This window comes from Bombina bombina, chromosome 2, assembly GCF_027579735.1.
Source record: "Bombina bombina isolate aBomBom1 chromosome 2, aBomBom1.pri, whole genome shotgun sequence".
Classification (NCBI taxonomy): Eukaryota; Metazoa; Chordata; class Amphibia; order Anura; family Bombinatoridae; genus Bombina; species Bombina bombina.
Genome location: NC_069500.1, coordinates 830,136,991 through 830,151,450, shown reverse-complemented (window position 1 = coordinate 830,151,450; position 14,460 = coordinate 830,136,991). Strand labels below are relative to the sequence as shown.

The window sequence follows — 14,460 nt, the reverse complement described above, 5'->3', positions numbered from 1 at the left end:
AATAGGGAAATCAATAGCTAGGCTAGTGTATTCAGTGTCCACTACAGTCCTGAAGGACTCATCTGATCTCTGCTGTAAGGACAGCACCCCAAAAAGCCCTTTTTAGGGCTAGAACATCAGTCTGCTTTTTTTTTTTTCCTGTGTAATCTAATTGCAGTTGCCTGCCTGCCAGCGTGTGTGTCAGGCTCACAGCGTATACTGTGCCCACTTGCCCAGCCCACTTTTTTGACTGTGAAATCATAGCAGACAGCTGCCAGTACCCAAGATGGCCGCCAATAAGGCAGATGGGGAAGGTTAGAGAGCTGTTTTGGGGGGGATCAGGGAGGTTGGGGGCTAAGGGGGGATGCTACACCACAGCATATGTAAATATGCTAAAAAAAATTAAAAACCTTTTATTTTAGTACTGGCAGACTTTCTGCCAGTAGTTAAGATGGCGGGGACAATTGTGGGGTGGGGGAGGGAAGGGAGCTGTTTGGGAGGGATCAGGGGGCTGATGTGTCAGGTGGGAGGCTGATCTCTACACTAAGTCTAAAATTAACCCTGCAAGCTCCCTACAAACTACCAAATTAACCCCTTCACTGCTAGCCATAATACACGTGTGATGCGCAGCAGCATTTAGCGGCCTTCTAATTACCAGAAAGCCATGCCAAAGTTATATATGTCTGCTATTTCTGAACAAAGGGGATCCCAGAGAAGCATTTACAACCATTTGTGCCATAATTGCACAAGCTGTTTGTAAATAATTTCAGTGAGAAACCTAAAATTGTGAAAAAATTTAAGTTTTTTTTAAATTTGATCGCATTTGGCGGTGAAATGGTGGCATGAAATATACCAAAATGGGCCTAGATCAATACTTTGGGTTGTCTACTACACTACACTTAAGCTAAAATTAACTCTACAAGCTGCCTACATGCTCCCTAATTAACCCCTTCACTGCTGGGCATAAAACACGTGTGGTGCGCAGTGGCATTTAGCAGCCTTCTAATTACCAAAAAGCAACGCCAAAGCCATATAAGTCTGCTATAATGGCATGTCTGGCACACAGTGTTGGGGCAAGGGTCCATCTGACCACTGATACCTGGTCTGCAAAGCATGGTCAGGGCAGGTATATCACCTACACTGCGCACTGTGAAGCGGGCGTAACCCTTACACTACCTGATCGATTCAACATCATACCTGATGTTTTAAAGCACGTTATTCCAAACAATTTAGGAATGTTAGGTGATTTATGCCCTTTATGGATTAAAACCAGACTCTGCATCAACTATGTAATTTTCCATGGGAGTTTTGCCATGGATCCCCCTCCGGCATGCCACAGTCCAGGTGTTAGTCCCCTTGAAACAACTTTTCCATCACTATTGTGGCCAGAAAGAGTCCCAGTGGGTTTTAAAATTTGCCTGCCTATTGAAGTCTATGGCGGTTCGCCCGGTTCGCCCGTTCGTGAACATTTGCGGAAGTTCGCGTTCGCAGTTTCGTGAACCCAAAATTTTATGTTCGCGACATCACTAGTGCTCACACTCACGCATTAACTTTGCTAGCAAGTGAAAATCTGATGCATGCAAAAAGGGGAACATTGAATATCGCGGCCACATTAACGTATTCTCCCATAGATTTCAATGGAGTGCGAAAACTGGAGAGAAAAAAACCCATACTCAAAAAACCCGATCGCGTTTATTCAAGTGCACTAAACCCCACATGAAATATAAATATTTCACATTCCAATATTCTTCACATAGAAGAATATGTTCTATTTATTCTTAAATAAATAATATATATACTATATATATATATATATATATATATATATATATATATATATATATATATAGGTAAAGATATATATATATATATATATATATATATATATATATATTTATAATTAGGAATATCTATTTAAAAATACTCCGAACATATTCACCTTTGTAAAGAACATAGGAATGTGAAATATTTACAGTAAATACATAGTTAAAATAATTATTAAATATTAATATTGAATAAAAATGATTTTACATGTTTTCAGGTATTTAACTGCAATGCATATATGTGTGTACATATGTATTTATGTGTTTATATGTATGTATATATATATATGTCTGTAAATACATTTGTACACATATAAATACTTAAATATAAATGTACACACATAGAAACACACACACACACATATATATATATATATATATATATATGTGTGTATTTCTATGTCAAAGTCCATTGCAGCCTTTTTTTCTAACACATGTGACCTCATATTTTTGAACCTTATAACTTTTTAATGCATTTTTTTAAAATAATTTTTATCAGACAGTGTTAATGATGCTGCTGATAGGGCATGTAATTTTAAACAAGTTTCCAATTGACTTTTATTATCAGATTTGCTTTGTTCTCTTGGTATTCTTAGTTAAAGCTAAACCTACTTAGGTCCACATGCTAATTTCTAAGCCCTTGAATGCCGCCTCTTATCTGAATGCATTTGACAGTTTCTCACAGCTAGAGGGCATTAGTCCATATGTGCAAAATAGATAACATTGTGCACACGCCTGTGGAGTTACTTTTGAGAGGGCGCTGATTGGCTAAAATTCAAGTCTGTCAAAAGAACTGAGATAAGAGGGCAGTCTGCAGAGGCTTATATATAAGGTAATCACAGAGGTAAAAAGTATATTAATATAACTGTTGGTTATGCAAAACTGGGGAATGGGTAATAAAGGGATTATCTGTCTTTTTAAACAATAAAAATTCTGAAGTAGACTGTCCCTTTAATATGAGTGTAACTGTACTGTTAAAAGTATTTTTGATGTGTTTTGTGCAACTTTTTTGTCTCCCATTAACTAGTGCTACCCCGATGGATGTTAAATTAGATTGCGATCGAGCGAATGTGTTTACTCTCAGCTCATAATACGTGTGATATTTCCATTGTGTGCAAAAAGCCAAGAAATACCCCATATCATTTGCGCGCTACAATTAGGGCACCACTTATAATCTAGCCTATGTGAGCTAAGTAAAACAAACTAAAGACTCTCAGAAAGAGGATGAAGTGGTCACATTATGAATCTTAACTATAATAAGAGTGCAAAAAAAAAACAACAAAAAAACTGTGTGCTCCACAGTATTTATTTTAAATCAATGCATTTCCATTTGGATTAGAAGCATTTTTACTAAATACATATATTAACAAAAACGCTTTTAGTTAAAGACATCACTGTTATCTGTGCATGGAGCATATGGGCATATTCCTTGTGCACCTTCGCTCAAACATAGCTCCGGTTCAGACAACATATTTATATAGTGGCAATAATTATTCAGTTTGTGCCATTGCTGATGAACACAGCTCACCCCTAGCTCTCTAAGCAGGTGCTATGTTTGAGGCAGTAAAAGTCATATGTACATATAGGGTTGCTAATTGTCCTCCATAAAAATGATGGATGACCTTTAGGTGACAGCACATAAGTGGGGTCACACAATGGCCACTTTGCAAAGCTATAGACCCCACTCATGAACCTGTCTTATATATTTTTCACAATTCAGCAGTGATTTTATCCATTTGGCTGCCAGTAAAGCACAATAGTGTTTTGATAACATTTAACTGTCAGTACCACGCACCTACCAGTGTTTTTACACCCCCATGGTTTCCAAAAAACAAGTTTCATGTAATAGTTCATTGTTACTACTACAATAAAAGATACCAGGAGAATGAAGCAAAATTGATAATATGGGCAAGATTTATTAAGCTGCAAATGCAGCTGTTTCCGCGCAAGGTTTCTGGCTCGCCTGAAACAAAAGTTAAGAAGCAGCGCTTGTAAGACCGCTGCTCCTTAACTCACAGCAATCATCCCGATCAGATACGATCGGGATGATTGACACCCCCTGGCCGCGAATGTGCAGGGGGCAGCATTGCACAAGCATTTCACTAGATAAATCGGCCCCTTAGGAGTAATTTATATAAGAGTAAAACACAAGTTCTAATATTTTTTACTCAATAAAGTTGCTCAGAAATTATCCCATATAAAACATGTGTCTCCAGAAAAAGGGCAAGTTTCAATAAATGCGAATAACCCGACTTGTCAATTTGACAGTTTTCACAACATGTGAATGAGTTTCCTGGCATTGCCTAATGTCTGCATAAACTTATATTACGTACATAAAAATGCCCGTATTTGTTCGCAGTTTGCAAATATATTTATAATTATGTGACTAAAGTGGTGCATTTCACATTTACTTATTTTTTATCCTGCTTCTTTTTAGGTAACAAAACAGTGGTAAAAAATCATATTTCCTCGTGTGAGAATAAATATATTAAAACATAGTAATAAAGGTAAAAATTATACAATAAATATATAATATAATAGAAAAAGGTTGATAAAATAACAATAGGGCAGAAATACAGAATTGGACAATAATACCAATTAGAGCACATTTTTTAGAATAACCACCCAATATATCACGGATATAAACAAGATTCCCACACTTATATCATGTAACAATAACAATTTATTTTAATAGGACTATAACTTGAAATTTCCTCGTCACTATCTGTTGTGTGTTAGCTTCGATAAATAGGGGCATATCTATCAAGTTCCGTATAGAGCTTGAAGCCTCGTGTTTCTGGCGAGCCTTAAGTCTCGCCAGAAACACCAGTTATGAAGCAGCGGTCTGAAGATCGCTGCTCCATAACCTGTCTGCCTGCTCTGAGCAGGCGGACAGACATCGCCGCAATTCAACCCGATCAAGTACGATCGGGTTGATTAACACCCCCCTGCTGGCGGCCAGCAAGAGCGCAATGCTGAATACGGAGAGCGCATTGCTCTCCGCATTCAGCGAGGTCTGTTGGATCTGATCCGCACTGTCAGATCAGATCCAACAGACCTTTGTTAAATAGGCCCCATAAAGTGAATCTATCTTTACGCCAATAACAATTTCACTTTTTCACTCTAAATTGCCATTTTTTTGCAGGATGGGAAAAGTTCCCTTTTTTATAAATAAAATATTTAAATTGTTAAGTGTTTCCCCTTTTTCACGAACAGGAGCAAACCCACTTACAAGTTTATTGGTGCATCAAATCACACTATGATACATCCCCCTACCTCCAGTTCATGTGTAACATGGATTAATACAAAGTTGTACTAGTGACTGTTAATTGGATCAATATAATTTTGGGATAATATTGGCACCAGCTTACCCAACTCCACATCCCGGATTCCCATGTAACTTTCCAGCAAGTCATCAACTTTGCGTGAAGCTTCCTCCTCACCTTCACTCGGCTGTAAGATAAAGATGGCGCTAAGGTTTGTACTTGCAGCTTAATATTTTTTTGTGATTCAACTTAGAGTTACCAGGTAATATCTGTCTTCAAGAGCAATAACAGATGTATCTAAATGATAAGCCACTCACACTACTTGACCTATCTCAAGAAATGTTCAAAAAGAGGAAACAAGAAAAGTTTAAGAAAATAAAAAACAACCTTGTCGGTGAGGCACAACAAGATACTACACTAGGGCAATTGCAATCCGTATGTTGAGTTTCTCAAGGTCAACTCCTTTTTAGCATACTGGTTTATCCAGCAAGACTAATTTAGCATAAAAACAAAAGTTATGTTTACCTAATAAATTAATTTCTTTCATGACGGGGAGAGTCCACATGCCATCACATGTGGAATTAAAGTCCAGTCTCACAGAAAGAGGCAAAACACCCCACATAACAGAGCTTTAATCCCTCCTGCTTTCCCATGACTCCTTAGTCATACATGTGGCCAAGAGAAATGAGGAAATAAGAAAGAAGGAAAGGAAAAGCAGGGTAAAAGAAGTGCAAACTGGTACTGCCGCCAACTCTTATGGAAAAACAAGGGTGGGTCTCGTGAACTCTCACCATTATGAAAAAAATTAATTTAACAGGCAAGCATACATTTTTCTTTCATAAGATGGTGAGAGTCCACAAGCCATTACATGTGGAAATTTACACCCAAGCTGTAAAGTCCAACAGATCACCATGAAATAGGGCGGGAAAAACAGTTAAGGCAGGTAGAGGTACAAACAGGCACAGTGGCCTGCAGAACTTTCCTACCTAAAGCAGCCTATGAAGAGGCAAACATGTCAAAATGGTAGAATTTGGTAAGGGTAAGGTAAGAGGACCAACTAGTTGCTTGCAAATCTGTTCAATGGAAGCTTCATTTCTAAAAGCCCAAGAGGTGATGACTCTTCTGGTAGAATGAGCAGTAATTTATTCAGGGGCAGACTTCTCTGCTACTAGGTACGCTAAGCAAATTAAAGCTTTAAGCCAAGCTACCAAGAGATTGTAGTAGATTTCTGTACCTTGCAGGGACCTGAGAAATAGATAAACAAGGAAGAAGAGTTTCTGTATTCTTTAGTAGCTTGAAGATACAATTTCAAGGCCCTTATTACATCCAAGTTATGAAGTAACCTTTTTTTCAGAATTGTTTGGGGCTGAACATTGAGATGGGCCTACAATTTCCTAAATTGATGTTTTCAGAAGAAACAACCTTAGGAAGTAGAGTTGTTTGTTCTTAAAACTGCTTTATCCTGATGAAACAGATCAGGTAAGAAGAATCATAAGATAGAGCAGAAAGCTCAGATACTTTTCTGGCCGAGGAAATAGCAAAGAAAAAGAGAACCTTTCAAGACAATGTTAAGGTTCTACGTAGGGGAAAAGCAGGCCTGATAACTGATCTTATCCTGACCAAAGTTTGAACAAAGGCTTCAATGTCAGGATGTCTCAAAATCTTATTGGGATACAATACTGAAAGGGCAGAAATTTGGCCTTTTGGGAAACTGTCTGATAAACCCTTATCCAAATCATCCTGCAAAAACTGTAGAATTTAAAGTATTCTAAAAGAGTTCCAACTGTAATTCTTAGGCTTATATAAGTAAGGGAAAGCTTTCCAGAATTTGGGATAAATATGTCTTGTAACAAGCTTTCTGGCATGAATCAAACTGTCTAAAACTTGATCTTAAAAAAAATCAGGCATTCAATCACCATGCCATCAAATTGAAAGATTTAAGGTTTTGAAGAAAGAAGGGACCTTGAGAAAGAAGGTCCTTCCTGTGAGGAAGATGATAAGGCTGGCTGGAAGACATCTGTACCAATTCTACTTACCAAGTCCTGCAAGGCCATGACCGAGTAATTAGCATCACTGAAGCTCTTTCCTGTTTTATCCTGGTTATTATCCTGGATTGTAAAACAAAAGGGGCAAAGATGTAAATCAGATTCAATGAACAGGGAATCACTAAAGTATCTATTAGAGTCACTTGTGGCTCTTAAGAGATCACACAATAATGGAGTAGCTTGAGGGTCAAGTAAAAAACCATGAGGTCTCTGTCTGGCTTTCTCCAACGATTCACAATCTGGTTGAATACCTCCTGATTCAAGGACCATTCACCAGGGTGAAGATACTGACAACGGAGGAAGTCCACGTCCCAATTCTTCACACCGAGAATGTGAATTGCTGAAATCATGGAATGATGGCATTCTGGCCAAGTCAGAATGTGGGCATCCTTATTCATTGCTAAGATGCTTTGAGTACCACCTTCGTGATTGATGTAAGCCACTGCTGTGAAATTGCCTGATTGAAACCTCAGAAAAGACTCCTGTCTTAACAGGAGCCAACTCTGGAGAGTGCTGAAAATTGCTCAGAGTTCTAAGATGTTGATCGGTAACCTCAACTCCCGAGGAGACCAAATCCCCTGCGCTTAGGGGAATGCCAGGTTGCGCCCCAACCTAGCAGGCACACGTGTGTTCTGCAAGTTTAGAAAGGCAAATTCAAGAAATTTTGTATGATCTATGTTAATAGGGATATGCAAATCTTTCAAGTCTATAGAAGACATAGTTTGACTCTCCTGAACTAAAGGTAATGTACAGAAGAAAAATCTGTAACTTTTAGAAATGTGTTCAGTGTTCAGCGTGATCCAAGATCAACTTATATGTCTCGTCTTTCTTTGGAACAGAGAAAAGGCTTGAATATAACCCCTGATTCTGTTTCTCCCAGGGGGCCGAAGTAATCACTCCCTTGGCTTCTAAGTCTGTTACACATGTCAAGAAAGCTCTGGCCTTTAAAGGATCTTTTGGAACAGACAAGAGGAATCTTCCTCAAGGAGCGTGTAACTGAAGCCTATGCAGTAGGACCCGGGAAGTTATGTTTACTACCCAATGGATTTTTTTGCACGCCTCCTGAAAAAGCTTTGGTCTGCACTCCACCAAAACTGAGTCTGGGTTGGAGGGCTGCAGCGTCATGTTGATCTGGAGAAAGGGACAGGCTTTTTTGATTTGTTTGGACTTAGCCCAAGATAAAACAAGCTTACATGTGGATATGGAGGTGTCTGACTTTTGAGACACTGAAGAGGAGGATCTTTGCATCTTGAAATGACAAAAAGAGTGAAATAGTCTAGTAGACTTAACCCTGCCCTTACCTTTTTTTGTCTTGTTGCAGGAAAGCTCCTTTACCTCTAGTGACTGTATCATTGATAGCAACCAGCCCAGGTCCAAACAAGATCTTTCCCTGAAACTGGAGGGAAATAAGTCTGCATTTAGATACTATATCAGCAGACCATGAGGCTCTTCTACCCAGAACACTCATACCAGCTCTCTTTGCATGTTATTTCAAAAGCTGCATCACAAATAAAACTGCTTGCAGTCTTGACCAACCTAAAACTATTATGAATTTATTCTTGGGAAATAAGGTCAGAGATTTTGTCACACCATACTGCAGTAGCTGCAGATACACAGGCTACACTAACAGCTGGATAAAACATACAGCCTGACAGCTGAAACGATCTCATAAGGAAATTCCATATTTTCTGCCCATCAGATCCTTAAAAGAGGTACTGCCCTCTAAAGGAATGTTAATCTGCCTAGGCAAAGTGGAAATAGCACCTTCCATCTTTGATATAGTCTTCCTAGCTCCAATTTTTCAGAGGATAAAGGGAACATGTTTTTGAATTCGGCAAAGGGCAAAGAGAATGTCTGTTTTTTTCATTCCTTACTAATAAGTTCAGAAACCACACCAGGGACTTGAACATTAAATAGTTTATTTGAAGCTGCCTTAAAGAACGTATCAATCTTTTTCACAGTTTTTGTTTGTCTGCTGATGGAGGGTTCTCAATCTCTAAGGCAAGTAAAAAAACTTCCAGAGCTCTGGTGTCTGCTAAAACCTGCAACCGTAAATTTAAAGAGACAGCACCTCTGTTGTACTTCAAATGTGTAAAAGTGTCTACAACTGTATGTCTAGTTATCTGGTGTATGTAATTATGTCCCCAGGCAATGTAAATCATGTTAATGCTAATAACCTGTGGGCTATGTGATTGCTAGTACCTACTCACTCTACCTTACTTACCAAACTGCAGGAGACCTGATTTCTGTAGAAGAGCCTGCCCTGTGTAGTATGCACTGAGTACACAGCCAACAGGAGGAGGCTGCAGGATAAATCCCAGCGACACTTTGGGCAGGCTAGTGACAATCTCCCAAAAAGAGAGTTACTCTCATTGCCAGTTGTACTCCTGTACACCTCTCTGTCCTGTACCTGGCTCTCTGAGGGGGATAATGAGTCTCACTTCAAGTTTCACCATCACTCCTTGCTGTAGGCAAAAAAATGACTAAGAAATCATGGGAAAGTGGGAGGGATTTAAGATCTGTTGAGTGGGGTGTTTTGCCTTCTCCTGTAGGACTAGACTTTAATCTCACATGTGATGGCTCATGAAGTCTCACCATCTTATGAAAGAAAACAGACATTCAAATATTTAACAATTACACAATTTTACAGATCCTGTTTTTAAAACTTGTTTCCAAAGTGTTGTGGTTATATTTACTGTTTTTTTTTCATATTTCTAGCAGTTGACATTTGATATGTAGGACATTGTGTATTCAGGTTAATGGCAGAAATGACCACTGACGATTAGCTAGAAAAGAGAGGTGAAATGAACCTCAATACATTTTGAACATGATCTCAACTGAACAACAAGAACTCTCAGCAGAATAATGAGCAGCTATAAATCTAGCTTGATCACTGACAAATACAAACCTCCCAACATTTGAGGCCAGGTATTAGGGAATCATGAGGCCCATTATTGCTTCATGGACTGTGCAGGGAGGGGTTGTGGGTAGATAGCAGGTGGGATCATGTTTGAGTAGTCAATGGACGTGTTTGGTTGGGTTCTGGGCATGTTTGTGAGGTTTGTGGATGGGCTAAGGGAAATTCTGCAAATAAGGACATATGGCTGTCTCAGAGGGACAGTGGGACAGAGCTCAGAAATAGGGACTGTCCCTCTCAAATATAGAGAGTTGGGAAGTCTGTTATTAGGTACTTCCTACTAATACCTATTAGCTGGTATGTACAACTCCCATGACTTTATTGTATGAGAGAAACATTTATCTATAAGTCTAAGAATAAAAACTATAATACATTTTGAAATGCCCTTTTTAGAGTCCATTTTGTGTCTCTTTAAATGTAATGTATAACAATGTAGGAACCACTAATCTTTCAGTAGCTTGATGTGTTAATCACAAGGCATATTCCTTATCACTAACATCCATACTGCCATATAAAGATAATAATATTTACCACTTCCTCTACAGTGGCCATGCCCTTTGTTCGTAGGCGCAGAGTCTCTTTTCCACTGGATACCTTTTCCTCACTTGGACATTTACTGGGTCTACATCTCTGTCCGATCATATCTGAGGAATAAAAAGAATTAAAGGGACACTGTACACTAGATTTTTCTTTGCATAAATGTTTTGTAGATGATCCATTTATATAGCCCATCTGGGAGTGTTTTTTTAACAATGTATAGTTTTGCTTATTTTTTAATAACATTGTGCTGATTTCAGACTCCTAACCAAGCCCCACAGTGTCAAATGTATACACATGTTTACAGACTCCTGCTGACTCCTGCTTATGTGTTCTGTCTTTATATATGAAGGGAAGGGGGGGGGAGTGTCTGCTCCTATTGTTTTCCCAGCCCGTTTCAGTGGGTGTTCCAGCTAACCTCATCAAAAGTGCCTATGTAGTGTCTATTACATGCAGTTATATAAACATCAATGTACACTGTCCCTTTAAGTATAAATGCAAAAATGTTTGCGTATATAGTTAAGTTTTAGTTTTTTTTAGTGGGTTTTTTTTTTAATGGGTTTTTGGGTTTTTTTTAATAGAGAAAAAAAAGTGAATTTGTGAAGCTATTAGTTTACTGCACCATAATTTAACCAAAGCAAACAAAAATGCACAAATAATTGCATAACTGGATTTTACTACACTGTATACACTAGTGTAATGAATATAACAGCTAAATTCCCAGCTACATTTATATTTTTGTTTTCAAATACAACAAACAAGCCAGCTATGGATACTGCATCTTTTGGAAAAATAGAGGCCATGCACTCAAATTAAGTAGTCCTGGATCATTGATGTCAAATAAAATGAATAAAACATGTGAAGATCATAACTATAGTTGCCACCCAGTCGGCGTTTTAACTACATGGCCGGTATTTTTAAAGGGATATGAAACACAATTTTTTTCTTTCATGATTCAGATCAGCATTCAATATTAAGCAACTTTCAAATTTTCTCCTAGAATCACATTTTGTTCTTTCTCTTGGTATCTTTATTTAAAAAGCAGGATTGTAAGCTTTGGAGTCGGCCCATCTTTGGTTCAGCACCTCGGGTAGCTACATTTAGCCACCAATCAGCAAGCGCTACCCAGGTGCTGAACCAAAATGAAAGTTGTTGAGAATCACATGCTCTATCTGAATCATGAAGGAAAAAAATTTGGGTTTCATATCCCTTTAAAGTTCAGTTCAAAGTTGAAAATAAAGATTAAATATAGATATAAAGATTCTATCATGGTCAAACTTCTTAGTGTATTGTAATCTAATTAAAAATAAATTATAATTTTAAAAATCTGCCACAGAAGCTTTAGTTCCAGATTTATGCCGTATAATTATAATTTTATGCTAATTTATGCTAACGAGCACGGTCAGTATTTTTCCAGAAAAGGTGGCAACCCTAAGCAATATACCTCTTGCCATAGGCCTAGCAAGTCCAGACCAAAATACACCCCTCAACATTGACTGTTAAAGGGATACCCTGAGATTGTAATATAAAATGCTTAATTATGCACAGTAAAACAACTTTGCACATATACGGCTAGATTACAAGTTGTGCGTTAAGGTAAAAAAGCAGCATTAACAGGTCCTAACACTGCTTTTTTACGCCCGCTGCTATTACGAGTCTTGCAGGTATAGGTGTACCGCACACTTGTTTGGCCTTACCGCAAACCGACTTACGTAAACTTCGTAAACCCTTTTTTCTATGGGACTTCCATAGCGCTGGTATTACGAGTCTGTCCTGGGAGGCCAAAAAGTGAGCGGTACAACCTATACTGACAAGATCCGTAAAGCATTCTAAATTCAGTAGTTAAGAGTTTTACACTACAAAGCTGTAGCATAAAACTCATAACTAAAGTGCTAAAAAGTACACTAACACCCATAAACTACCTGTTAACCCCTAAACCGAGGACCTCACGCATCGCAAACACTATAATAAAAATTTTAACCCCTAATCTGCCGCTCCAAACATCACCGCCACTAGAATAAACATATTAACCCCTAAACTGCCGCACTCCCGCCTCGCAAACACTAGTTAAATATTATTAACCCCTAATCTGCCGCCCCTAACATCACCGCCACCTACATTATACTTATTAACCCCTAATCTTCTGCTCCGGACACCGCCGCCACCTACATTATAGTTATTAACCCCTAATCTGCTGCCCCCAACATCGCCGACACCTACATTATATTTATTAACCCCTAATCTCCCGCCCCCCCAATGTCGCCGCAACCTATCTACATTTATTAACCCCTAATCTGCCGCCCCAACGTCGCAGCCACTATATTACATGTATTAACCCCTAAATATAAGTCTAACCCTAACCCTAACACCCCCTAATTGAAATATAATTTAAATAAATCTAAATAAAATTACTATCATTAACTACATTATTCCTATTTAAAACTAAATACTTACCTATAAAATAAACCCTAAGCTAGCTACAATATAACTAATAGTTACATTGTAGCTATCTTAGGGTTTATTTTTATTTTACAGGCAAGTTTGTATTTATTTTAACTAGGTAGAATAGTTATTAAATAGTTATTAACTATTTAATAACTACCTAGCTAAAATATATACAAACTGACCTGTAAAATAAAGCCCAACCTAAGTTACAATAACACCTAACACTACACTATAATTAAATAAATTCCCTACATTAAATACAATTAAATAAATTAAATTAAATTAGCTAAATCACAAAAAAACCCCACTAAATTACAGAAAATAAAAAACAAATTAAAGATCTTTAAACTAATTACACCTAATCTAATAGCCCTATCAAAATAAAAAAAGCCCCCCAAAATAAAAAAAACAGCCTAGCCTAAACTAAACTAACAATAGCCCTTAAAAGGGCCTTTTGCGGGACCTTTTGCGGGGCATTGCCCCAAAGAAATCAGCTCTTTTTCCTGTAAAAAAAAATACAAACACCCCCCCAACAGGAAAACCCACCACCCACACAACCAACCCCCCAAATAAAAGCATAACTAAAAAAAACTAAGCTCCCCATTGCCCTGAAAGGGCATTTGGATGGGCATTGCCCTTAAAAGGGCATTTAGCTCTATTGCTGCCCAAAGCCCTAACATAAAAAATAAACCCACCCAATACACCCTTAAAAAATCTTAACACTAACCCCCCTGATCCAATCAGCCAATAGGATTGAGCTCGAATTCTATTGGCTGATTGCATCAGCCAATAAGATTTTTTCTACCTTAATTCCGATTGGCTGATAGAATTCTATCAGCCAATCGGAATCTAAGGGACGCCATCTTGGATGACGTCACTTAAAGGGATATTCATTCCAAAGAAGACGTCATTTGAAGAGGATGCTCCGCGCCGGATGTCTTGAAGATGGAGCCGCTCCACGTCGGAAGGATGAAGATAGAAGATGCTGTCTGGATGAAGACTTCTGCCCATCTGGAGGACCCCTTCTGCCCATCTGGAGGACCAATTCTGCCGGCTTCCTTGAGGACATCTTGCCGCTTGGATGAAGACTTCTCCCGGTAAGTGAATCTTCCGGGGTTAGTGTTAGGATTTTTTAAGGGTGTATTGGGTGGGTTTATTTTTTAGGTTAGGACTTTGGGCAGCAATAGAGCTAAATGCCCTTATATGGGCAATGCCCATCCAAATGCCCTTTTCAGGGCAATGGGGAGCTTAGGTTTTTTTAGTTAGGCTTTTATTTGGGGGGTTGGTTGTGTGGGTGGTGGGTTTTCTTGTTGGGGGGGTGTTTGTATTTTTTTTACAGGAAAAAGAGCTGATTTCTTTGGGGCAATGCCCCGCAAAGGCCCTTTTAAGGGCTATTAGTAGTTTAGTTTAGGCTAGGGTTTTTTTTTTAATTTTGGGGGGGGGGGGGC

At 38.5% G+C, this 14,460-nt stretch overlaps 1 protein-coding gene across 1 annotated transcript in view; it reads right to left on the bottom strand.

The window, feature by feature from the left end:
- Nucleotides 1-14,460, bottom strand: part of GIPC3 (GIPC PDZ domain containing family member 3) — an 89,823-nt gene that overhangs the window by 15,210 nt on the left and 60,153 nt on the right. Inside the window, exons 4-5 of the mRNA XM_053700726.1 lie at nt 10,562-10,674; nt 5,174-5,255 (exon numbers count right to left, since the gene is read on the bottom strand). Coding sequence (XP_053556701.1) covers nt 5,174-5,255; nt 10,562-10,674 — 195 coding nt within the window. The remainder of the gene's footprint in view (nt 1-5,173; nt 5,256-10,561; nt 10,675-14,460) is intronic.